Source organism: Phymastichus coffea, unplaced genomic scaffold (genome assembly GCF_024137745.1).
Source record: "Phymastichus coffea isolate CEN01 unplaced genomic scaffold, Cenicafe_Pcof_1.1 PCOF00002, whole genome shotgun sequence".
Classification (NCBI taxonomy): Eukaryota; Metazoa; Arthropoda; class Insecta; order Hymenoptera; family Eulophidae; genus Phymastichus; species Phymastichus coffea.
In genome coordinates this window covers 2,411,562-2,438,095 of record NW_026706813.1, presented here as the reverse complement: position 1 = coordinate 2,438,095, position 26,534 = coordinate 2,411,562, and the positions used below count along the sequence as shown (strand labels likewise).

The 26,534-nt window shown below is 37.2% G+C and overlaps 1 protein-coding gene across 7 annotated transcripts in view; it reads right to left on the bottom strand.

Annotated features, from left to right (window-relative positions):
• Positions 1-1,874: 1,874 nt before the first annotated feature.
• LOC131663255 (protein draper-like) overlaps positions 1,875-26,534 on the bottom strand; it is an 859,806-nt gene continuing 835,146 nt past the window's right edge. For all 7 annotated transcript variants that reach the window (XM_058933564.1, XM_058933569.1, XM_058933555.1 and 4 more), the window contains one exon: positions 1,875-2,213. In XM_058933564.1, coding sequence (XP_058789547.1) covers positions 1,882-2,213 — 332 coding nt within the window. In that variant the 3' untranslated portion in view covers positions 1,875-1,881. The remainder of the gene's footprint in view (positions 2,214-26,534) is intronic.

Sequence of the window (26,534 nt, the reverse complement as noted above, 5' to 3'; positions counted from 1 at the left end):
TTAAAATTTCTTATCATTTGTATGTATTAGCGCTTGGGCCCTCCCCAGCAGCAGCAGCAGCCGCCGGCGCCGCCGCCCACATATCGATCGCGTGTGTAGCCAGTATACACAATACGGTATTGCCCGTGGTAACAGTGGCTGTAGCTCTAGCGGTAGAGCATCGGCCTGCGGATCCGGAGGACGCGCGTTCAATCCCCCGATCCGTCCGTTTTTTTTCAGATAAATCTAAAAATTTTTAACACACGCGCGCACACGCGCGCGCACACACACACACACAATACAAAAAATCAAAACGCGTAACACAGAACGCGCGCGCAGTGCATAGGAATCAAATCAGTAGGAGAGGGGGAAGTGCAGAGAACGCACGCCACATCAGATCAAGCCACATCAGATCAACTCAGTAGGGGAGAGGGAGTGCGTAGAACGCACTGGTATAACTCAGTAGGAGGAGGGGGAGGAGGTGATGCGCGCATAGGAATCAAATCAGTGGGAGAGGGGGAAGTGCTGCAGAGAACGCGCACACCACATCAGATCAAGCCACATCAGATCAACTTAGTAGGGGAGGGGGAGTGCGTAGAACGCACCGGTATAACTTAGTAGGAGGAGGGGGAGGAGGTGATGCGCGCATAGGAATCAAATCAGTAGGAGAGGGGGAAGAACGCACGCCACATCAGATCAACTCAGTAGGGGAGGGGGGAGTGTGTAGAACGTATCGGTATAACTCAGTAGGAGGGGGGGGGGGGAGTCGATAGCGCACGGGCTGATCGGGGGGGGAGGTGAGGTGAACATGCACACGCTTCAACTCACACGCTTCAACTCAGTGAGCTGATACCCCTCTGAGTTGATGCCCCTCTAGTTTACCTACTTATACGGAAGAACTAAAATAAAATTCTAGTTGACATTTTTACGAAAATTCGACTATTCAAGCGCGCTGACTAACAGACTACACGATGACAACTGATATGAAGAGTTGAACGTCGATAGCCTGCGTGCACTACAAATTAATTAAGCCTGCACGGAACTCGGCTCGCGGTGGACAGCCTAATATACCATGTCTTTGTTTACGTATGCAGACGCTTTCCCGGAAAAAATTTGAACCGTGAATTCATGAGACAATATGTATACTTTTAATGTATTTTAAATATACAAGGTACATATTGTATTTCTATAATTTTGGTTTATTAACGGGGGCACCCAGTCGAAAATTTTTTTTCACTATTTCTATCTATCTGAATGATTTTTTTTCTTACATTAGTACATAAAAAAAGCATGTAGTTGAGCTTATTATGTAAAATTATTTAAAAAAATACTCATTGTTAAGTAATGCAGTATAGTTTTCAGTATTTACTTTTAGTAAACAGAGATCTGATGCTGTAACGCTGTAAAATTCTTTTATCTAAATGTGTAAAGCAAAAATATAATAAATGTGAAATATCACGAGATTAGTTTGCTTATCCCCCCTCCCCCTCATGTGATCGACCAGGATATTTTTATGAAATACTCCCCCCCTCGCAGCCATCACGAGATTTATGGACGGCCCCTATGGAAGGAATTTAGCTCGATCGGTGAAATGATAAAATAATTTTTGATTTTTCGTTAACTAATTTCTTAACTTCCTAAGTAATTTCAATTCAAGTATAGAAAAATATACTTTAGTTGAATTTAACCAATAAAAAAAACATAGCTGAGCTAACATTATTTTGTAAGAAAAATATACTAGGGCGAGATTGCATTTAGTTAGTTAACTTACTAATAATTGATCAAGTAGAGATTAACGTTTTAAAGGATATGTATGAGTTACAAATATATCAAAATACGAATATTGATTTTTTAATAAAGTAAAATTACGATATTAAGTATTTCAAAAATAAATCGATTTTATTAAATTTCTCTCCTATGATTTAAACGGTTTTCTAGTGTAATATTGAAGTCGATAGATCTCGAAGCTTCATCAGCGACGTTATTTGAGACGTGATATTTTGTTTCAGATTTATTTTCCGTGCGATGGTAATGTGTTTTCCTGGTATTTTGTGCTCTTGTATAATCGAGATGATCATATTCTATATTTTCGTTTTTCTGTACGATTTCATCATAAACGTGCTCAGATTTCTTGCAATCTATTTCATCTATACTGTGGTATACATTTTGATTGTCTGTATTAGCACATGTATTTTTCATTGACGTTTCATGGTGAAGCTGAAGGTTAGAATCACCTAAAAAATTAACAAATATTCAAAACAATACCTATGTATCCAGAGAAGATTTTCTAATATTCAACAATAAAAACCAGTATTGTAAATAAATTGAATATTTACTTTGGTGATACATATTGACAATAATGAATTTAATACATATCAAAGATGTTACAATTTTTTATAATATTTGCCAATTGAATATTGTATAAAAATTGAAGTTAAAGTCTAGATTATTTGCACACACTTCGCATTTTCACACCTTTCATAGGTAAATTATTCTTTATTAAATCTTGCGAAAGTATAAAACAAAGAAATACGAGAATGACACCCAATATTACAAATAAAAACTATCTTAACGTAATTTATTTTCGGCAACGTTTCGCTAGTTGATCTTCCAACCTCATCAAATTCTTTATTCAAAAAATAAATTAATCCATTGTACAAACATAATGACGATTTCACAATAAGAATGGTATCATTTCGAATAAAAAGAAAAAAAATACCACCGCAACTGCAGAATTTTCTAAGATTACATTATCGATGGCTCATCACATATAGCCAACAAAAAATTTATTGTAAATTTTGTTAAATAAATGTTGAGTTGAGCGGAAATATTTTTTATCGAAATAAATATTCTTTTATTCCGCGAGCTGCACGTAAAATGAATGACGAACGGGCGAGATAGAGGATAAAATAAATAGAGCTGTGTTGACTTAAACTCTATTTAATAAGCTTTGTGTATATAAACCGTATTGTAAAAAATTGAATTTGAAGACTTGTTTTAAAAATATAACAATTGTTAAGGACATTCTCTTGATCTCTACAGTTATGATCGTCCCATATGTTCTCTCACTGCGTTCTGCTATCGGTATAGCAGAACACAGCAGTTTTGCCATACAACGTTGCCACATCGTGTAAGTTCATTTGAAAGGTAGACAGAATCAATCTCCGGCGACTATACATACGTATGTACATGTATCATAGGTAGCAGGCTTATTCGTTTATATTGTTATGAAACGAGTTGAGTACTGTTTTGCGGTGTTACCAAGTTATCATATTTTATGTACTAAATCGTTAAAGGATAAATCGACTCGTAACTTTAAGCAACAAAGTATTCCAAAAGTAATGCCGATATTTATACATATTTGTTAATATGTTATTAATTTCTTATAAGTTGTTCAAAAGAATCGAAAAAAAAGTTATGTTCAAGAGATCATTCTTAAAATAACAAAAAAATGCTAAGATATTGGTTTAAAAGTTTATTCAAAAAAGTTAAAGTTGAGTTAAGTTTGTTGAATTAATTTGTTTGATGTGTTCTATATTTAGCTAACAATTCAAACTATTGAAAAACCTAATATATGATTATATAATTTCAACATTCACTTGAGAATTGAGATTGTATATAATTACTAAAGTCTTCTGTATCTTGTAAAATACTTGGTAAAGTCATGTTTAGTTCACTTTATAGATGAATTTCATAAAAATGGCCTATTTCAATATTATCAATAAAATCAGCGAATTCTTTACCCATCGTTTCTAACTAACGTAAACGGTTATTACTATTACCAACTTGTATATAATTATTTTCTTTTAATATTTCAAAACAAATAAGTAAACTGTCAGAAATCAATTTATATTTCTCCGTATATGATATTTCATCAATTGTTTTAGTTGATAGTATAGATTCCATGTTATGATTTCAATTGATAATCAGCTTTAACAAATAAATATGTTAAATATGTTAAATATGTTAAATAATAATTTTAAAAAAACTTATAACATTTTCAACAGTAATTCTATTTGCGATTCAACGAATCCGCTGCATCACTCTGTCAGCCAAGACAGGTAGTTGAGGATAAATCGAAGTTTTGAAAGTTATTATGGGAATAAGTAGAAATTAATAAAAAAATTAATATTGCTGCACTATGAACAACTAAAAAATACTCGAAATCGATAGATAAATATAATCCTTATTTTTAAAATTAAAAAGTTATTAAAAAGTTGTCTAGTTTCTTTATATTTTAGTTTCTAATTGTTCTACAGTTCTAACAAGTCTTGAGAAGCAAGGGTGAATTTCATTGATAGAGGTGATTGATGAGGGTGAAAATATCTACCCAACTACGTTTCTCGTGTATTATAACCTTCTGAATACGAATTTTCAAAGTAATTTACGGAAAAATAAAGCAGTAATTAATTATTTACAAATTAATTGTTTAAACAATTAAAAAAATGTATTTATATCGTTAACAATATTTTATCTCATCCACGCATTTTTTAGCTCACAAAAAATCTGCCAGTGTTTTTAAAAAATATTATATAGAACCCGAGATATAAGGAATCGAAAATTAATAAAAAACGTGCTCAAATAAGCAGGTTAACAGTAAGTGGCCAACGCAACTATTAAACAAAAATTACAATATCTCAGGTTTTATTTAATTTTTTTGAAATTTGAAAATATCTATGGATTTGTTGTAAGCTAGGAAATATGTGTATGTGATCAAAAGACCGTTAATGATATAAATAAAAGTTTTATAATTGTTTAAACAATTACTTTGTTAATAACTAATTATTGGTTCATTTTTCCGTAAATTACTTTGAAAATTCGTGTTTAGTAGATGAAAATATATGAGAAAATTAGTTGGGTGAAATATTTCACCATCATCAATCATTCTGATCAACAAAGTTCACCCTTGCTTCTACAAGATTCGGAACTTGTTAAAAATTCAAATATAAAAAATAAACATTTAAAAATTTTTTAATTTACAAAATAAGGATAAATAAATTATATTTATTTATCGCTTTGAGGTATTTATAATTTGTTCAGAAAGCAAGAATATTAAATTTTTATTGTTAAAATATATGAATTAATATTTCAAGAGTAAAAGATGTATGTAGTAGCGCATGCGCAAAAGCGCATAAGTACACGGCGAGATATATCTGTATGTATCTATGAGCACAGTCGAAAGAGAGCGTTTGCTTGAGGCAGACCGTGTCTCTAACTATGAGACCCACTTTGTACATATTTGCATGACATTATATTTTATTTAAAAACAAACTCAATCGTTCTTTTATCCCAGTCATTTTTAACATGGTTTTTAACATTTAATAGTGTGATCGATTAAAAGTGAGGTTGATTCAGTGTATGGTTGACAAAGTGAATGAAGAAGATAGGAATGAATGAATGTTGTCTGAAATTTGTTTTTAAAGTTGAAAAATAAGTGTATAAAATGCGAAAGTAAAAAAAAATTATTGAATGATCAAGAAGATGCAAGTGGATACGATTTTAAATTTTGCCGTCATGCGGTGCTTGGCAGGAACACATGGAAATTTGAGGCTATACGACTAAATGAGGAGAAACAAGATAATATAGTACTCAACGTAATGAAACACCGAGGATATTGATAAGTATACTGTGACGAGAGCAAGCAGTACGCTTGCTCTTCGTCTGCCCTTCTTCTCTCTCTCCCTCTTATCGCTCGGCATGGCGACGTGGTCAGCGTTCGGCGCATATATTTATTGCGCCTAACCACTGGCCTTTATGTTTTTCTGCAATCACCCTATCCGAACGGTCAGTTTGTACTGCAAACTGATGCTAGTGACAGTGGGATCGGGGCAGTTCTCGCACAGGATGTCGATGGAGAGGAGCGTGTAATAGAATACGTCAGCCGATCACTCAACAATGCTGAGAGAAATTATACGGTCTCCGAGAAAGAGTGCTTGGCAGTGGTATGGGCCATTGGGAAGTTCCGGCCGTATATTGAAAGGCATCACTTCAGGGTCATCACTGATCATAGTTGCCTGAAATGGCTCCACAATATGAGAAATCCCACGGGAAGATTAGCGCGATGGGCGCTAGCGTTGCAAGGCAATGTCTTCGATATCGAATATCGAAGAGGGGATCTCAATGTGGTGCCAGACGCTTTATCTAGGGCCTATGAGGAGGAGGGGATTGAAATGAGTGCTATAAATAGTCGGCCGGAGACCACTGACGCCTGGTATTTGCAACAATACCAGGAAGTATGCCAGGACTCACACTCTCACCCCACTTGGAAGGTGGTAGGAGGGAGACTGTATCATTATCAGCCTGATGAGGATGGTGAAGGGTCCATCGACAACGATGAAGCATGGAAGCTTGCGGTGCCTAGGGAGAAAACGTACCAGGTGCTCCAGGAAGTCCATGATGCTCCTACTGCAGGACATCAAGGACGAGAGCGTACGTTCTCTAGGGCTAGGCGCTTGTACTACTGGCCTAAAATGTATGATCAGGTCAGGGAGTACGTAAAGAGTTGCCCGGTATGTCAGCAATGCAAGGTGCTGTGACGAGAGCAAGCAGTACGCTTGCTCCTCGTCTGCCCTCCTTCTCTCTCTCCCTCTTATCGCTCGGCATGGCGACGTGGTCAGCGTTCGGCGCATATATTTATTGCGCCTAACCACTGGCCTTTATGTTTTTCCAGCCGCCGAAGATTGCCGAGCAAGATTGAGAGCGCCCGAATAAACAAGAGCGCAGCGACTATGAGGTAGAGAGAGACAGAGAGAGAGAGAGAGAGACAGAGAGAGAGAGAGTGAGAAAGAGAGAGAGAGAGAAAGAGAGTATTAGGCCTATGCAGGGATTGGCAGGCGCGCAACGCGTGACCGATAAGCGACGCGTCGCGTGCCGCCTAACTAATAGGTCAAGGTAGGGAGAAGAGCGAGCGCCGCTGAGCGACTGCAAGATGCGCGCAAGAATTAGTGCGTGAGAGAGTCGCAGCCGAGCCTTACTAGAGTGAGGTAGTTCCCGAAAGAAAGTTGAGGAGAGAAGTTGGAAGTAGCAGCGCAATGAGAGAAGAAGTACACGAGCAGCAGTGACCAGACCAGGGCGAGCCGAGGCAACATGTGGAGGCAACACCTGCAGCAGGGCATTCAGTGTCGCCCTCGCCGCCATGCACGGCATGACTTCCAGGGGATTCACCACGGGCTATGCCGAGGAAGACATCCAGCCAGCGGCCAGGTCAACTCCCCGTTGCCGGCTCATCGCCAAGGACAAAGGTCAGGTTATCTCTCTCCCCCGGTGTTTCTCTCTCTCATGGTGATGCGCGGCCGCGTAGGAACGATAGGTAGCCAGGCGATCACTTGCCGGCTACGCTCATCGTAATGCGGTAGAGAGGTTTCAACGTATTCTTTCCTTTGTAAGGAGGTAAATGGCCAAGGCGATTTAGTCGCCGGGCCATTCGTCCTCCCGCGTTAGTTTAAGTTGTTCTGTATATGTGCGCGTGATGTAAACGTTATTGTAACTGATTTTGTATTTGTTTGTCTGAATAGATTTAAGTTGTACGTTCCAAGCAAAGAAAATTATTTATTCGTTCGACCTATCCTCTCGTTCCCCGATTGTTAAAGAGCGAAAGTGCCTCTCTTACTCTCCCCTTAATAAATTAGTGACGTCAGTGCCGAATAAGGCACTGCCCCCGTTACAATACTGTAAATATCAAGGTAACAAATCTTTTATCGAAAAATGAAGTTGTTTGAAACAATAATAAACAATTAGAAACAAAAATAAAGTTAAAGCATTGAAGCTTAATAACATATCAACAAGAAGTAATAAATATTTTATTAGATTGTAACAGGCTGCCGTTTAGTCTATAATCACTTGAAAGTACCTTTATATTGACTAGACAACGCCTAGTTATCTATGTGCTCAAAGCACATCAACCTACCTTGCCTCGGAGTGCGCCTGCGCAGAGTCTCTTCACTATTCCGAGTTGGGTTCCCCCAACTCACCGCTTGGCGGCGCTGTCGCCCCTTACTAGTAGCGCTCGTGCGGCCGCCGCTGGAACCTAAGTTGTCGATTCCCGTCTACCGGTATTCGCGTGATTCGTGCTACGCTACCGGCGAATTCGAATCAACCGTAAACAAAAATAGACGCGACCTCCGGACAAAGGAAAGACACAATAACGACTGCTTGACTTAATAAAGATTAATACTCACTTTATTTAACCGTTTCAATTACACGGGGGTTTTGCCGAGAGACTTGCGCACGCTTGCGCGAATGACAACACACGCTATTTGAGAGAGAGAAAAAACCGCGATTACCGCGAACTAACCGCTCGCACGCAACAACTAATTTCCTCGCGTACGCTGCGCGGGATCGCACGCTAATTACAATAATAAAAGGGGAAGGTGCACCTACCGCGAGAACGATGAGGATACGGTTGGCCAACCGTATCCGAACAACAAATTGCTGGAACGCCGCTTCGCTGCTCGCTACACCGCCGCGAATACTGTTGCTGCTGTTGTTGTTGCTGCTGTCGCTGCTACTGCTACTGTTGCTGTTGCTGCTGCTGCTATTGCTGCTGCTGCTGCACCCAGCACACCGCACCAAAGTTCGCTACGCTCTCGCACTATCACCAGGAAAACGCACGAAACTTCAAAGGGCTCGGGAACAGGTTAGCTACCGTGCAGGCCGACTGAGTGACACAGTCATACTGCCGGTTGAACGCTCCCCTCCCGGTCATTGCCCCTACGCGCCCTCTCTCTCACGCGAACCGATCACGGCTTCTCTCGATCAGCCGCTCAATAACCTCGCGCGAGTCAAACGATTTTCGCTAATCGTTGCAAGATATATAAAGATAGATATATAAAGATATATAAAGATAGATATATAAAGATAGATATACGTGCATGAACGAGAACGTTGAGTAAAGTTGTGAAAAATTGTGTTTGAAAGTTGTAGAGTATAGAATGGCCTCTGATATGGATATGAAAATTCCTATTTTTGATGGCAAAGATTACAACCTTTGGAAAAAAAGATTATTACTTTTACTGAAATTTAGAACGTGTGATGAGGTGGTCACATACGAAAAACAATTGAAAGATACTGATTGGGAAAAGCTTAATTGTAAAGCTATGAACTTAATATATTCTAGTATTTCAAATGAACAATTGGAATTTGTATGTGATGAAAAAACACCAATTGATATATTGAATAAGTTTGATGAAATGTACTTAAAAAAATCAACTTCTTTACAAATAGTTTTGAGAAATAGACTGGATAAATTAAAACTAAAAGATTTTGAAAATGCCGATAGTTTCTTTAGTGAATTTGAGAAATTAATTAATGAATTGAAAAGTGCTGGAGCAGATATATAAGAACAAGAAAAATTAGATTATATATTAAAAACTCTACCTGATTCACTTGCATACATTGGAGATTTAGTCGATACTTTGCAAGATAAAGATAAAAATTGCAGTTATATAAAAAACAAAATTAAAATGTATGAAATTCAACATAGCCAAGATAATAGTAAAAAGTCAAATTTATTTAAAGTCGAAAAGAAGGACATTGAATGCTTCATTTGCCACAAAAAAGGGCATACAAAAAAAGATTGTAAAACTAATGCCTTTCCGAATTTCCGAGCAAATTGGCGAGGAGGTGCTATAACCCGAGGCAGCTGGCGAGGCAACAACTCTCGTGGAAGCGGTCAAAGGGGCAGCTACAATCAAGAAGAAAATTACCAAAACAACAACAACAGAGGTTATACAAACAACAACAATAGAGGTTACGGCAACTACAGAGGCTACAGCAATAACAGAGGATACAATAACAACAACAATCGAGGTTACGGTCAACGAGGAGGTCACCGAGAGTTTAACAATCAACGAAGTTTTCAGCAAGAAGGTCAACACGACGCGCGCTATAGTTATAATGATAGGTATTACGATAATACACCACAAACGTTTTATTTGCATGCAAATATTGATGGTAAAAATTTTAATAGTAGAGTAAATTACATAAATCAGAGTCAAAGTACTCAAATTGATTGGATCTTAGATAGTGGTTGTACAGACCACATTATAAACGATGATTCTTATTTCTCAGATTTTAAAAGATTAGAAAGACCAATTTATGTAACTATTGCAGACGGTAGAAAAATAAAGTGTGAAAAAGTTGGAAATATTATAACATCATTTTATCAAAAAAGTTTTAGAACAGAAATAATTATGACAAATGTTTTTTATGTAAAAGAATTGGATAGAAATTTAATAAGTCAAGCAAGAATTACAAATAATAAAAATTTTAAAATCTTATCTCAAGGAAATCGATCTGAAATTTACGATAGAAACAATAATATAATTTATACTGCGTATAACGATAATGGTCTATATAAAATTTCGTCATATGTTGATAAAAGAAATATTAGCGTAAATAATTCTGGAATAATAAGTCAAAAAGAATAATTGCATAGGATTCTTGGCCATGTAAATTTTAATTATTTAGAAAAACTTTGCAAATATGAATTAATCGAAGGACTTCCAAAAAACTTAGAAAAAGAATATATGAAATGTGGAATTTGTATCAAAAACAAAATGCATAATTTACGTTTTGAAAACAATAGAACAAAAGCAACAGAAATCCTTCAATTAGTTCATACTGACTTAAATGGCCCACACAGAAATACGGGGTACGAAGGTTCAAAATATTTTCTCACATTTATTGACGACTTTAGCAAATGTACATTGATTTTTCCAATTCAAAGTAAAACTGAAGTATATCAATGTTTTCTTGAATATATAAATTTAGTAGAAAATTTAACAGGTAAAAAGATTAAAAAATTGAGTTGCGATAATGGTAAAGAATACATAAATAACAATGTTTTTAACTTGATCAGAGATAAAGGTATATATCTTGAACCTTGCCCATCGTATGTTCATCCACTAAATGGAACAGAGGAGAGATACAATAGAACGGTCATGGATACCGCTAGATGTTTATTATCGGAAGCAAAATTAAATATTAGATATTGGCCTGAAGCAGTAAAAACTGCAGCGTATTTGAAAAATCGTTCAATTACGAATACACTTCTTAATAAGACACCTTACGAGATATTTTTTGGAAAAAGGCCGAGTATGAAGTATTTAAGAATTTTTGGTAGTAAAATCTTTGTAAAAACTCCGGAAGAAAAAAGACATTCAAAATAGGACAGAAAAGCTGATATGGGAATTTTAGTTGGATATGATAACGTAGGTTATAGAGTTTTAATGAATGGTAGAATTATAATTGCTAGACACGTAGAAGTAGTTGAAGATGATGTGAAATGGATAGGAATAGATACTGATAATGAGAGTGAAAGTGAATCTGAAACGAGTTATGAAAGTATGAGTGATGATGAAGTATTTTATGATAATGAGAAAATTAAGAAAGAAAACAAATTTAATAAAAGAAAAAAATCTAGCCCAAATTCAAGTGGCAATGATAATGAAAAAATAAACTTAAAGTTTGAAAGGAGAGAGTCAACGCGAGAGAAAAGAAAACCTAGTTGGTACGGTCAACCAGTGACAAGTTTTATTTATGTAAACACTGTTAGTGCTGATTCACCTAAGACTTATAATGACGCAGTAAATTGTAATGATTCTGCTTTGTGGAATGATGCTATGGCAAAAGAAATTCAAAGTATAGAAAAAAATAAAACTTGGACAAAAGTTGACAAACCAATAGATAAGAAAATTTTAGATTTAAGATGGGTTTACACAAATAAATCTGATGGTAGAAAAAAGGCGAGACTTGCAGTACGTGGATACCAACAAGATCAAATAATTGAAGACATATATTCACCAGTAGCTAGACTGCAAACTTTGAAATTACTTTTAGCTTACTGTAACCAAAATGAATTTTATATTGAACAAATGGATGTTGAAACAGCGTTTTTGAATGGAAAAGTTAAATCTGAAATTTATGTGAAAATACCACAAGGTTATGAAAATGTTAATGAGAATTCTGATAAAGTTTTAAAGTTAGAAAAAGCTTTGTATGGCTTAAGAGAAAGTCCTAGAGCTTGGTACGAATGTTTTGATAATTTTATTAATAGTATGAATTTCAAAAGAAGCGAAAGCGACTATTGTTTATATTATAAAACTGAGAATGGAGAAAAAATTTATATATTATTATTTGTTGATGATTTGCTAGTTTGTTCAAAAAATCAAACTGTCATTGATAAAATTAAAAAGAAATTAATGAAAAGATTTGCTATGAAAGATCTAGGTAAAATAAAAACGTATTTAGGAATTAATGTTGAATATGATCTTGAAAAAGGAAAATTGAGCCTTGATCAAACTGATTATATAAACTCATTAGGAAATGTTTATAATTTAGAAAATACTAAACTGTACTCAACACCTATGGAGGAAAGGTTACATATACCTCCAGCACAATCAGCATCTAATGAAATCAAATATAGAAATTTAATTGGAGCACTTTTGTATATCAGTACATGTACTCGACCAGATATAAGCTATAGTGTAAATTATTTGAGTAGGTTTCAAAATTGTTATGATAAAACGCATTATAAATATGCTTTAAGAATACTGAAATATTTGTATTTAACCAAAGAAAAAAAATTGAATTTTATAAGAAAATCGAATAATAATAATATTATAGATTGTTATGTTGATGCTGATTGGGTAGGTGACAAAAATAGTAGACAGTCAACGACAGGTTTTGTTATACGTTATTATGGTAATACGATTTTTTGGAAAGTAAAGAAACAAAGTAGTGTAGCTAAATCTTCTACAGCAGCAGAATATGTAGCTTTATCTGATGCTGTTAGTGAGATAAAAGTAATTAAAAATTTATTAAAAGATTTAGACGTAAATATTGTTAAGCCTATAAAGATCTATGAAGATAACTCTGGTGCAATTGCTATTGCCAAATATGGTAATCTCACAAAGAAATCTAAATACATAGAAACACATTTTCATTTTATTAACGAAAGCTACGTAAGGAGTGAAATTGATATTGTAAAAGTTGAGAGCGAAAAGAATATTGCGGATATATTTACAAAAGCACTAGGTAAAAATAAGTTCGAAATGTTCAGGAAAGATTTAAATATTGTATAACGAATTGTAAGAGAAAGAATGTAAGATTTTTCTGAAACCTGTGAATATTATGGATTTTTTTTGAAAATATTTACTGTTAAGAAATATAAATTCAAGGAGGTGTATTAAAATATATGAATTAATTTTCAAGAGTAAAAGATGTATGTAGTAGCGCATGCGCAAAAGCGCATAAGTACACGGCGAAATATATCTGTATGTATCTATGAGCACAGTCGAAAGAGAGCGTTTGCTTGAGGCAGACCGTGTCTCTAACTATGAGACCCACTTTGTACATATTTGCATGACATTATATTTTATTTAAAAACAAACTCAATCGTTCTTTTATCCCAGTCATTTTTAACATTTATTAATTTATACTTTTTCCTATATTAATTTTCAAAACTTCGAGTCTACTCAGCTTTCGTTCTTCGCTATCAGGGCAGCGTAGCAGTATTTTTGAATCGTAAATGGTATGATTGAAGGCCCTCTCCTACCACTACATAAATATGCAAGCATATTTTGCAAAGGAGCGACACGTTGCTTCATGATAATTATTTTTTAGTGAAGTAGAGTTGGGTTTTGAAAAAATTATCATGAATACCTTTTAATACGCAATTTGCGATAAACTAATCTTGAATGAATCCGTGATGTCGATATATCAGAAAAACTTATCACGAATACCTTTTTATTGAAATAGTCGATAAATATATTTTGAATACTTTCGGTAAGGTGATGAAAATATATATGTACAATTATTGATCGCTACTAGTTGAACGGTCTTGTTTATATTCAAATTCTCCGCAGTAACCTCTGAGCTTTCGTAATAGCCAGAGTGCGTGAATGCTGAGTTTGTATTCTTACGCCTGTACGTGTTTATAATATATATATTCTTTCAACTAAGATTATTCAAAGTTTCACTTCTCTTTTACCTTTCTTTCATTATAAGACATTTTAATGTTTTAACAACATTTTTTAATACGCAATTTACGCTAAACCAATCTTGAATGAATCCGTGCTGTCGATATATCAGAAAAAATGTTACAAATTGAATAGAATATCCAATCATCCTGTCATTGTTTTAATCAAAGCAAATGTGATCGCGCATGTTTGTGCTATTGATTTTATAACTTTAGTTGACCGTGCGTTTTGAGTTTCTTTTTCATAAAACGGCAGCATGAAATCATTTTACATTACTTTAGTGTAAGCTATATATCAAAAGGTCTATAAGATAATCTTTTGAAATCCCAACTTTACTTCACCGAAGAATAGTCATGAAGCAACGAGTATTCCATTTGCAATATGTTTGTATATCTATTTAGTGATTGGGGAGTAACTTTACTATTAGTTAACTTTCAAGAGGTACCATTTAGTTACGTATTTGTCCTGACTATCAGTCTATTGTTCGAATTTTATTATTTTTAAGTATTTAAAAAGAAGAATTTTGCGTTTCGTCGTACGTTTTGTATTGGAAACGTCGGCGAAATTAGTAAATTAATACGCGCGATCATTGCTATTTTGAAAATACATCTGTCTCAGTGGACGAGAATTCAAGCAAGCAAGTCGGGAGAGACAGACAGCTACCGTGCAGGCGCAAGAAAAACTGTTGTGCAAAAGTGAGAGAGAAAGACGAATTGTTCTACGTTTAGCAATTAGGCAGATTACGGCTGTCCCTCGGTCGAGCCACACGCCCCCGTTTAAATTATAGAGATCAAATTATACCACTTCATAGCGAAATGTGCATAACACACGCTGTCACATATACTCGTATCCAACGAGACCATCTCTCAGGCAATCAGATCACGAATAAACTGGCTTTACTTTGCTTGGTTCTCTATTTTATAAAGACATTCGATAATCAATAGAAAATATGAATAATTTTCTTTTAATTAGATTAGGCATAAGATAAGTGATTTCCTGGAGAGTGCGATATATCCCGAATATGCATAAATAATTTAATCGCTCAACAGCTCATTTAAAAGGGTTTGAAAGTTCACGCGTTTGAAAATTCGCTTCCAGACGGAAGTAACAGCAGTTTATATAAAGCACCAAAAATCCACATAAATCGAAAAAAAGTTGTAAGCTTGAAAATATTTATTATCTTTTTTTTTCGGCTCAAGAAGCCTATGGGGAAAAACACCGAAAAACGGTTATTTTTTTAATGTCCTCAATCTCTCCTTATAAGAGGAAATTCTTATCTCAAAACGCGAAAATTTTCGACCCTCTCGGATTGTTAGGTCCCCTAATCTTGTATGCCGAAACTTTGATATAGGAGTTTTGGAGGGTCAATCTCACCTGAGATGAATCATCACCTCAAAACGTTCATACAAAATGGATAGCGTTAGCCGAACAACTTTCGTTGTACTTGTTTTGTGACAACGCAATGTCGACCGAAATTCGCGGTTTTTGCGATGTGTCAATACATGGGTACAACGCCTGTCTCTTCGTTCGTTCTACCAATTCATTAGGACAGGTTACTGTCAGGCTAGTTTGTGACAAATCCAACGTCGCTTCATTGGGTCATTACACAATCCCTCGACTAGAGCTGGCTGGTGTTAAGCTCTTAAAGAGAGTCTACGTCGAATCCAAAGATTAACTGGGTGTCTCTGTCGAGCGAGTAAGCTTCTGGTCGAACTTCATGATAGTTTTATGCTGGTTAAAAAAGGTCCTTCATGTGTTAGAAACATATGAGTCTAATAAATTAATGAACATCAAGAAATTAGGTGAGGAGGTTGAATGGAGATATATCCGTTCAAAGGACAACCCAGTTAACTCGCTATTTCGAAGACAAATACCTAACGTACTTCTACCAAACGATCTATGGACTTCAGATTCTCGGTGGTTGACCTTGTGTGATGACAACTAGCCTTAACCGCCATCACCACTCTTCCGAGCAACCTTCCAGGTTTCAAGAAAGGAATAGTCTTGGTTACCACTCTTTCTAAAAGTGATATCCATTCTAGATTTTCTGATTATGGTTGCTTGGTTAGATCAATAGCTTATCTTCTTCGTTGGCGTAGCAAGATCCACCACCTGTTGACGTTCTGAAAACCGGTAGGTCGTGGAAAGGTGTTCGTTATCTTTCTCCATTCGAAATAGCTTATATAGAGCGTTTCATTCTCCTTTTATTCTTTAAGCTTCTTCAACCTGATAAAAAAAACGTCCGGAAAACTTCACGGTGCGTTCAAAAATCGAACTTAGTTCAACGAAATCAACATCTTTTTAGATAATGACGGTTTAATTAGAGTAGGTGGGCAGTTGAAGAATTTTAATCTTCCTTCCAATCAAAAGCATCCAATTTTGCTACCACAGATTCACCTCGTGTTAGATCTTATCATTCGTGATGCTCGTCATCGAAATCTTCACTGTGGAATTCAATCTAACCTTGATTAGATTCGTGAGTATTTCTGGATTCTGAAAGGAAAGAACCAAATTCGACACGTCTTACACCGATGCGTTCCGTGCATTCGGCAGAAACCAAGTTTGCTCAATCCAAAATGACTGACTTACCAGCATCTACAGTAGTTCCCAATATCGGATTTGTCGACACAGGAGTAGATTTCTACGGTCCAATCTTAATCAAAGAGAAAAAAGACCGGAATCATAGTTTTATTAAAGCGTACGGCTGTATCTTCGAGTGTATGCATTCAAGGCTGTTCACATTGAAGTAGCTTCTGATTTCTCTACTCAGGGCTTTCTAGCATGTTTCTGTCGATTCATCAGCGTTCGTGGTAAGCCGTGGGTCATGAAATCCAATAACGGAATGAATTTCATAGAAGCAAACAATGAACTCCGAAAAATCTACGATCTACATGCGACACCGCCAACGAACGCATTGAGTGGCAGTTCAACTCGAACCGAACCCACCTTTCTCTCCATATTTCGATGGATTATAGGAGGCCGCGGTCAAAAATTTTAAGCATTATCTAAACCGTGTGATGAAAAATCAAACGCTCAACTACTAGCAACTCGACGCTTTAGTAAAGGAAATCGTTGCCATACTAAATTCCCGTCCATTTTATACGAACTCCGTAGACTTTAACGACGCGCTAGCTATAGCAAGTGCGTATCTTCTAATAGGGTGTCCGTACAATCTCTTACCTGAACCTGACTTTATTTCAGTTTCTGATAAACGCTTGTCCATCTAGCAGATCGTCTCCAAGACGAGACAGGATATCTGAAAAAGATGGTACAAAGAATATTTGCTCGAACTGCAAGTTCACCAAAAATGACTAACTTCCGCCGTCAATTTAATACCCGACTTCATAGTCATATCAATGAACGAAAATCCTGCCCGCGTAAGATGACCGCTGGACGTGGTCGTTGAAATTGGGAGAGACGGCATCGCTAGGGTAGCATCTATTAGAGCAGCATCCAGACTCTTTAAGCGGCATATCACTCGACTCTGCGCCTTACCCTTTGATTAGACTAGCGCATTTCCGTTGGAGTCTCCATAATCCTCCCGAAATCGCGAATGCTCCAAATATGTGCTCGGTGGTTTGACATAAAAGAGTCGAAACATGGGGTATTCTGGAAAAGCATTATCAAGCCAGGTCCGAGAATGGGAAAGTTCAGAGAAATCTGCAGCCAGAAGATCAGGGGACCATGATGCACCATACCTGGTCGGGCACACCAGGTCCCCAATCGTAAAGGAAACTTCAGCCAATAGCTAGGATTTATAATTGTCCTGTGATAATGTAAGTAGAAACTATGGCCTTTGGTGGCCTCACTTAGATTAAGTGTTAATTAGCGTTTTAAATTAGTATTGGATTATTTTATATTATATCTGTAAATGCGTTGCGCTTTAATTCTAATCAAAGGCGCAGTTTCTCTAGCGGAAACTGACTTTTCCTAGTCTTCTATTGATCCAAACATCCTGCTAAAGCTGATCAAATAGATTTAATGATTTGATTATTATAATTCATTCCGTTAAGTCTAACACTACTCTATTATTGTGAATCAAACTAGTGTCGCAAACGATGCCGGAAGAATGATAGGTCGTAACGCCCTCTCTAAATTAATTTACCTGTGCGCCCGCGCGCGTATTGAGTGTATATATGTGTATGTGAAAACGAAGCTAGAGCCGTAATAAATCTAGCATGGTGGCAGCACCGCACGATGCTGCTGCCGCTATCCATTCGGTTCGTGGCTTATCGCCGGTTTTGTGGCAGCCGTCGACGAATTTCGTCTCGTGTGTGCAGTGCCCTCGCGACCCCTGCAATTCAAAACAAACGACGAGCATGGTTTGCACTTTATCAAACATACTCATCAAATATAGTTTATTTTTGAATTAAATTGCATTATTTATCAGTCAATGTGTACGTATGTAGTAGATTCGCATTTATGTAACATCCTGGGAAATCAAAATATCTTATCGTTTATTCTGAGCACAAACACCTTCTTAGAATCGAATAAAATTTCTGTCACCGTGGATTTCGTAATGTTAACTCTTGCGTCACTTATCACTTTAATATATCTATTTTATTACTTGATTGAAAAGAAAATTTTAAAAATACCGTGTTATAGTTTTTGTTACAGTTTGATTTATAGGATTGATGTTCACTCAAACACGAGTAGCTTAGCCTTTATGTAAGATTCCGATAAATCGAATTATCTCATCGTTTGCATTCAGAGCAGGGAAATTTACATGATCGAATTAAATTTCCGTCATCGTTTCTATCAGAATGCCTAATTCAGCTTCCCTTATTGTTCCAAGATAAGATAATCCGTAAGTCGTATATACTGAACAACGTTCAATTATATTTTAAGCTATTGTAGAAGTTGTAGAGAAATAATATTTTTGAATCTAGTGAAGTGTTAGTCACATAACTTTCATCTCTTAATAGATCTGTTTACTGAACACACTTTGAGACATACATAGACAAATTTATTCAAATAGAAACAAAATAGAAATGGACAGCTTCAACATACCAGTATCATATATACTCCAAGATTATATTAGAAGCCGGTAACCGATTTAGACGACTTGAATTATATATGTATTACATTAGTTGATCGAATCGAAGGTCATGGAGGCACTCTCTTATAAGTTTTGGGAGGTTTGGCGTTTACTCAAACACGATTAGATTTGGATATACGAGGGTGGTTTTGGGGACGGAAGCAAGTAATCGTGGAGGCAAAGACAGATTTTTTATTAATTTTATTTTATTTATTTTTACACACGCGCGTCGCACTACACCCACTTCGCCCTGTTCTCGCATGCAGACTGAACATATAAAGACAAGAAACAAACTCGGCACGCAGGCCAACGGCAAGAAAAACCAAATTCAGCACGCAGTCTAAAACACATGAAAAACGAGAAACAAACTCAACAAGCAGGCTAAAACACATGAAAACCAAGAAACAAACTCGGCACGCAGGCCAAAGACAAAAAACCAAAATTCAGCACGCAGTTCAAAAACAAGAAAACAAACTTGGCACGCAGGCCAAAGTACATCACCACTCACTGACTGCTCGTTTCTTCGCAGCAAGCGCCTATTACCTGGGCCTCTCACCCTCTTCGTGTGAGGGCGGGGCCTTCTTAATTTTACATTTACCCTAGCCTCTGTCTCACTCGTGGGTCGCTGAGTGATCTCGAGATAACCTTCGGCTACCCCCGAATCGCAGCCGAAACTGGTAGAGGCTGAGACAGATTTGCGTAAAACGCGGCACTCGTTTCACCCAAGCTGTAGCGTGCGTCCCTGGCTAATAGCCACACCGCCAGACGAGCGAAACATTGAGGAGGCATGCCGAATCTAATATGCTATCATAAAACAACAGGTAGACACTTGTCACGTCGAAACAACCAGCCTACACTTAATGTTTCCCGAGGAGACACGGTTATGCGGTGCTAATTACCCCGAGACCTATCGGCACCTGCTGTGGAAAACATTGGGATTTCCCAGAAGTTTTCCCGGCGCGTCCGACATCTATCGGTCAGATAACTTAGCTCTACCTAACCATCTGCTACAGGTGGTCCGATAAGTACTTAGCCTCACCGCCCCATGGCGCCACTCTCGCAAAAGAAATATTCTATCACGTAGTACAACCTTCTCGATGGTTACTGTCAAGATTTCAGCCGGATCGGAGTTGTAGTTTATTTTTTAGAGCGTGTGAAAGCAAGTGTGTCCGTTGATTTTTGAAAAATGGAAAAAGAGCAGTATCGGTCGGTGATTCGATTCTTGTTTCTGGAAGGGAAATCACGCAGCGAAATCAAAAAGCGCTTGGATGCTGTGTACGGCGACTCTTCTCCTTCGATGGCAACCGTCAAAAGTTGGTTTAACGAGTTTCAACGTGGTCGCACGTCGATTTTTGAAGAACCACGTCCAAGTGCTCCGAAAACGGCTACCACAGAGGCTAACGTGACAAAAATTCACGATTTCGTATTGGCAGATCGACGATTGAAGGTGCGCGAGATAGCTAAGATCGTAGGCAAAGACCGCGTGGGTCATGTCCTGCATGAAAATTTGGGCATGAGAAAGCTGTCGGCGTCGGTGCGATGGGTGCCGCGTTTGCTCACTCTGGACAACAAGCGCAACCGTGAGACAACTTCAAAGCAATGTCTGACGCTGTTTAAGCGCAATCCGAAGGAGTTTCTGCTTCGTTTTGTGACAGTCGACGAAACATGGATCCACTGGTATACACCAGAGACCAAGGAACAGTCGAAACAGTGGACTTTACCCGGCGAAAGTACTCCGAAGAAGGCGAAGACTGCCCCATCGGCCGGAAAGGTGATAGCCATCGTTTTCTGGGATTCACAAGGTGTGATCTACATCGACTACCTGGAGAGGGGCAAAACGGTCACAGGGTTGTACTATGCCGAATTATTGGGCCGATTCGACATCAAATTGCAGAAAAAACGGCCCCAAACGAAGAAAAAAGTGCTCTTCCACCATGACAACGCACCGACTCACACCTCCGCCGTCACCATAGACAAATTGGTCGAATTAGGCTACGAACTGCTGCTCCAACCACCGTATTCTCCAGATTTAGCCCCGTGCGATTTCTTTTTGTTTCCAAACTTGAAAAAGTCATTCGCCGGGCAGAAATTTGAGTCGAATGAGGAGGTAATCGCTGCCACGGAAGCTGAAAATCAAAGGTAGGCATCAGGCAATGAAGAAAAAGAATGTGTCTGATACTAACCGTGAGCCCCCGCCAAGGTCAGAGAGAGAGGGAAGGAACACACGATGTAGGCTATGACCAGCCTACACCGTTACATTATTTAATTTCCAAATTTTACTCCAGTTCATTTAATTTCGCATTTAAAGTTTTTGTTTTGCTGTTTCATTCGGTACGTGTTGATTTTTTCCATTTTTATCTCAATTTATGTTACTAACTATTTTTTTGCATTTCAACTTTGTTAATTTTAATATAGTAGGAATTGTTATGGAATTCAATGTTATTTAAGGTCTAATATCCAATTTAGAGCAATTTATTTGAGTAATTGCTCTTGAAAGGCCGAAAATTACCAAAGTTTTAGATTTTAGAGAAATAGTAAATGAGGATTTAACAATGACTAAAATTATTATTTATTTTTTTCTTTCAAATTTTACTGTAAATTATTTTCGATAGTACCCACAAATAAAATAAAATTTACAACATAAGCTGTAATATATCAAAGTAAGTCGGTTTATGTAAATAGAATGTATTTTAAATATAACTGTGTGTTATTTTTCATTGAGAAATGAATAATTTCTGTCAAAATTATTTCTTATGCTCTCTTCAAAATCAAAATGATCTCTCTATTTTTGCTTTTTGTGATTATCAGGACAGTTTAGGACAATCATTTTATAATTCAGGACTACACTCAAATGGAATGCGTTAATATAATTCTGATTGTAACGGTCATATCTATGAGCTAGTTTGTTATTTCACTGAATCACTGCAACCCGTTAAACTCATCTATCTGTTTACATGAATTAGTATCTTAAACGGCGCTACCTCACCTATTATTCGATTGTCTTAGTACAAGAGTAATTTCATAACCATATAAGGAGCGTGACGTCACAAAGTGATAGATATAGATATAATGATTTTTGTTATTTGAATAAAATATGTTAACTAGACGTAATTTTGATATAACAAAGTATTTCTTATATAGATTTTAGTACGTCGATTTAAAATATAGTAATACGAATTGCGTTTAATTATTAAATAATAAGGAATTTTAATATGCAAAGTTAATTTGTTTATTACACTATAAATATGAATTATTAGAAAAATGTAAATAGTCCATATTCAAAATGAATACCTAAAGAACATGAGTAAGAATTGGTTTCATTAATAACAGCTTAATAATAACTGTTATTAATAAATAAATAATCAATAATTTATTTAAACATTAAGTTATACGAGGTCTGCCCGGAAAGTATCGGGCCGACGTTTATATCTACGCGCCATAGTGTTCGAGCGACCTCTACCGGACAGAAACGTCAACAGTAAAGTCTCACGAATCTATTGGTTACTTACTGACACCTGCCGGACGTATAGTTCATGCGCAGCGTGTCTTTGTTTACAGTGCCTTTTTCGCGTTCGTCGGATTTTGATATTGTCAAAAATGACTGAAAAACAAGATCAACGAATTTGCATCAAATTTTGCTTTCAACTCGGAAAAACGAATTCGGAAACTATTGAAATGATGCAAAAGGCCTTCGGAAGCGAGTGTATGAGCAAAAGATAAATAAAAGAATGGTATAAACGGTTCAAGGATGGTCGCACTTCTGTCGATAGTGATTCTCGTTCCGGCCGACCTTCGGAGAGGGAAAATAAAAAGAACAAACGGCACCTCAATATTATCGCTGCATTCGTTGGTAAATTGGTCAAAAAAATTTCTTTTAACAAATATGTTTGAATCTTCATTTTCTCAAATACGCAGCTTACAAAACTGCGCATAAATTAGGCTAATAAAACATCATTTATTACATCACAAGTTATGCTAAACACACTCATTCTGTCACCCGGTTCGGTCGTAAATATCTTACTTTCGAAACGCTCGAACGGTTTACAGATGTCGCATAAAAACTCGGAAGTGCCTAAACTCGAGATCAGGCAATTAAAATCATCGGGGGATGGACAAGCAAACAGCCGAAAACAATAAACCAAAACGTGTTCTTACTGTATCTAGCAAGGGCCCGTCGGCAGGTATATTCGCCATATGCGATCATCTGCCTTTTACCCGCGCGTCATTTCTTCGTCGTTCTGAACAATCCCACATTCGAAGATGATGACAAGAAACTTAGATATTATTGTCATTTAACAGGTAAATTTAGAGGAGCTGCTCATAATAAGTGTAATTTACATCACAGAAATATTTCTTCTATACCTGTTTCATTCCATAATTTTACTGACTATGACTCATATTTTATTATAAAAAAAATTGCCATCATTCTGATTTTGAGGGTGCTTTAAAGTATTAGCTAAAAATAAAGAGAGATATATCTTTTATAAAAGAAGTTAAAGACAGTCCAATTCACTTTCGATTTATTGATTCATTTCTCTTTATGCTTTAATTTCTCGAGAAATTAGCATTTTATTTTACGAAATTAGATATAGTTACATGAGAATTTATCAAAGTTATACTCTAGATCAGACGGTATTATTGAAAAGATAAGATATGTTTTCATATGAATATATAAATAGCTTTAGGAGATTAAACGAGCCTCAATTACCTTCGATGGAAACAATTTATAGTTGATTAACAGACAGCAATATCAATGAAGCCGAATATCAACATGCACAAAACGTTTGGAATACTTTCAAATTACAGATCTGGGAATGTACTCTGACTTATATTTAAAAACTGATGTACTATTATTAGCTTATATTTTTGTAAATTTTCATAAAACGTGTATGTAATCATATAAACTTGATCCAGCACAATATCAAACAAAACTCCGTTTAACATGAGATACAATGCTAAAGTATACAAAAGTTGAGGTTGAACTTCTAACCGACATTGATATGGTATTAGTTATTCAAAAAGATATATATGAAGGTATTAGTCAATTTTGTAATAGATATGCAAAGGCTAATAATTTATACATAGGGATAGATTTCAAAAAGGATGAACCAAGTAAAATTTTAATGTATTATGACGTTAATAATTTTTATGGTTGGACTATGACAGTCTTTACCATACGAAAATTTTGAATGGAGTAAGAGTATCGATAATACCGACTTTTTTATGCTTCGGATGATGATGATATTGGATACATTTTAGAAGTAGACTTTGAGTATTCAATAGAGCTACGTGATACTCATAAAGATCTATCTATGTGTCCAGAGCATGGAGCTACCTTGTTCAAATATGAAGAAACTTTTGACAACATTATATGACAAAGAGTACTATGTTGTTCATTATTGAGCATCCAAACAGACTCTGCAATATGGTCTTAGGCTAAAAAAGATACATCATGCACTTACACTACCGTCCATAAAGATTTGCCATCCCCTTGATGAAATATTCAAAACTTTCGAGTTTTATGGCTTAGTTTCTAGTATGGGGTTGTTTTGGTGGTTCTAAGGTTGATGACCTTCTTAAAATTGATGGCAAGTTGAAAATAGAAGGTTACAAAAAAATTCTTGAAAAAAATGTTGTATCTTCCGGAACAAGAATAATTGGTCGCAAATTTACGTTCCAACAAGATAACGACCCAAAGCATATTTCAAAGTTATGTAAAAGTTATCTTGCTCAATTGGAGAAGAAAAAATATTAGTTGTGATGGAATGGCCACCGTACTCTCCTGATCTGAACCCTATCGAACAGTTGTGGGATGATCTAGATAGAGCTGTAAGGAAGGTAGGACCTACTTCCCAGAAGGATCTTTGGAATATCTTAGAAAATGAGTGGAAAAAAATAAGTGCAGAAACTTTAGAGAAACTTGTAGCACGAATGCCTCGAATTTGTAAAGTAGTTATAGCAAACAAAAGTGGACATTTCGATGAAAAAAACGTTTAAATAATAAGTTGCAACGGTAGTCGATTCAATTAATCGAACCGTTCGCGATTCTGATTTTCGCGCGTTAGTTCTAAGTATTGAGAGAGAGAGGGGGCGCGCGATCTTTTGAACTAGCAGTTACGTCTCAGCTGTTACTTGTGTAGTACCGACAAAATAGTTTAGCACAGTGTTCCAACGATTTGCCAATAAAAAAGTTTATTTGGATTTTGGATACGAGTGCAAGGGTGAGTGAGGAAGCAGCAACAGTAGCAGCATCACGGAATCAGCAGCAAAAGTGTGCAAGAGTGGTCAGCCTCCGTGCGCCATGGGCTGGTCTCTGCTAATTTTTCTGGGTTCTATCTCGGTAAAGAAAGCCGGCGCTGACTTTCACAGGCCGAAGTTCGAGCTGGCTGGGGAAGGTTGACACAAAGAAACGGACACTCTAATTCAATGATATTACATGTGGCGATCTCATTTATTGACGCCTTTTCACAAATATCGCTACAAGATTAACTTCGCCGCGGCGAGCGCGCTCGCTCAGCCTTTCCACGACAAGAGTTCGCGAGATCACGCGAGCGAGATCGCTCAGCGTGCGCGATAAAATCAAAATACGCTAATGTCCGTAATCGAGCGAGAGCTAGCGCGAGAGAGATGAACAGGTTTTCGACCCACCGGATGCCGACGGTCCGTCGGCGGAGAGACGACGCCGGCGAAAGCGCAGGCCCGCTGGAAACGGCGCCCTGGCGATGGCTGGGACTGCTGCAGGAGAGGCCGCAGCACGGCCTTTGCCCCGGGGACGGCGAATGGTCGCTGCGTGTCCGGGCTCGGCTTGGACCTTCTGGCTCTCCTGGCAAAATGGCAGTCGTTCCTCTCTCTGGTCGAAATGTCATCTCGTTCAGACTCTCCTTAGGCGGCCCTAATTACTCGAGAGCTCGCGCCTAACTGCCCTTCTTCTCTCTTAATTTTCCAAGCCTCGCGCCGCCGCGCTCCCACTTCTCTCGCCGTCAAAAATCAGTCAAAATCGCTCTCTCTCTCTCTCGCTCTTCTCGCTCTCACTCGCACTCACGGCGACACCTCGACGATCGTCGCGCTCCTCCCTCCAGATCCTGCAACGACACAAGTATGTAGTCGCTATATAGCGTATACTTGGTCGCTGCGTTCATGCGAGGAGAGTGCCGCACACAGGGCCAGCGAGCATCGCTATAGCCCTGTCACAGCCCCCCGCTAAGCCGCGGAAGCCGCAGGCACCCGTCGGTTACCCAACGCAACCCTCCTCGCTCGAACACAGGACCAGCGAGAAAACGACTTAAAACTATATTACAAAATCAAAATCATAAAAACTTCAATAAGTCAGCTCGCCAAAACCTTCAAAATCAATAAAAATAAAATAAATAAACAAACAGAAATAAACATACTATACAAAATAGAAAACAAAATAAAATAAATCAAAACAACATAAAACCCTTTTAAAGTGAACAGATTTGGTACCTCAGCCTTCTCATGCTTTATCTGGGGCTGCGCCCTTGCCAATCACCCTGGCAGCGAGTTCACATGCCTGGCGT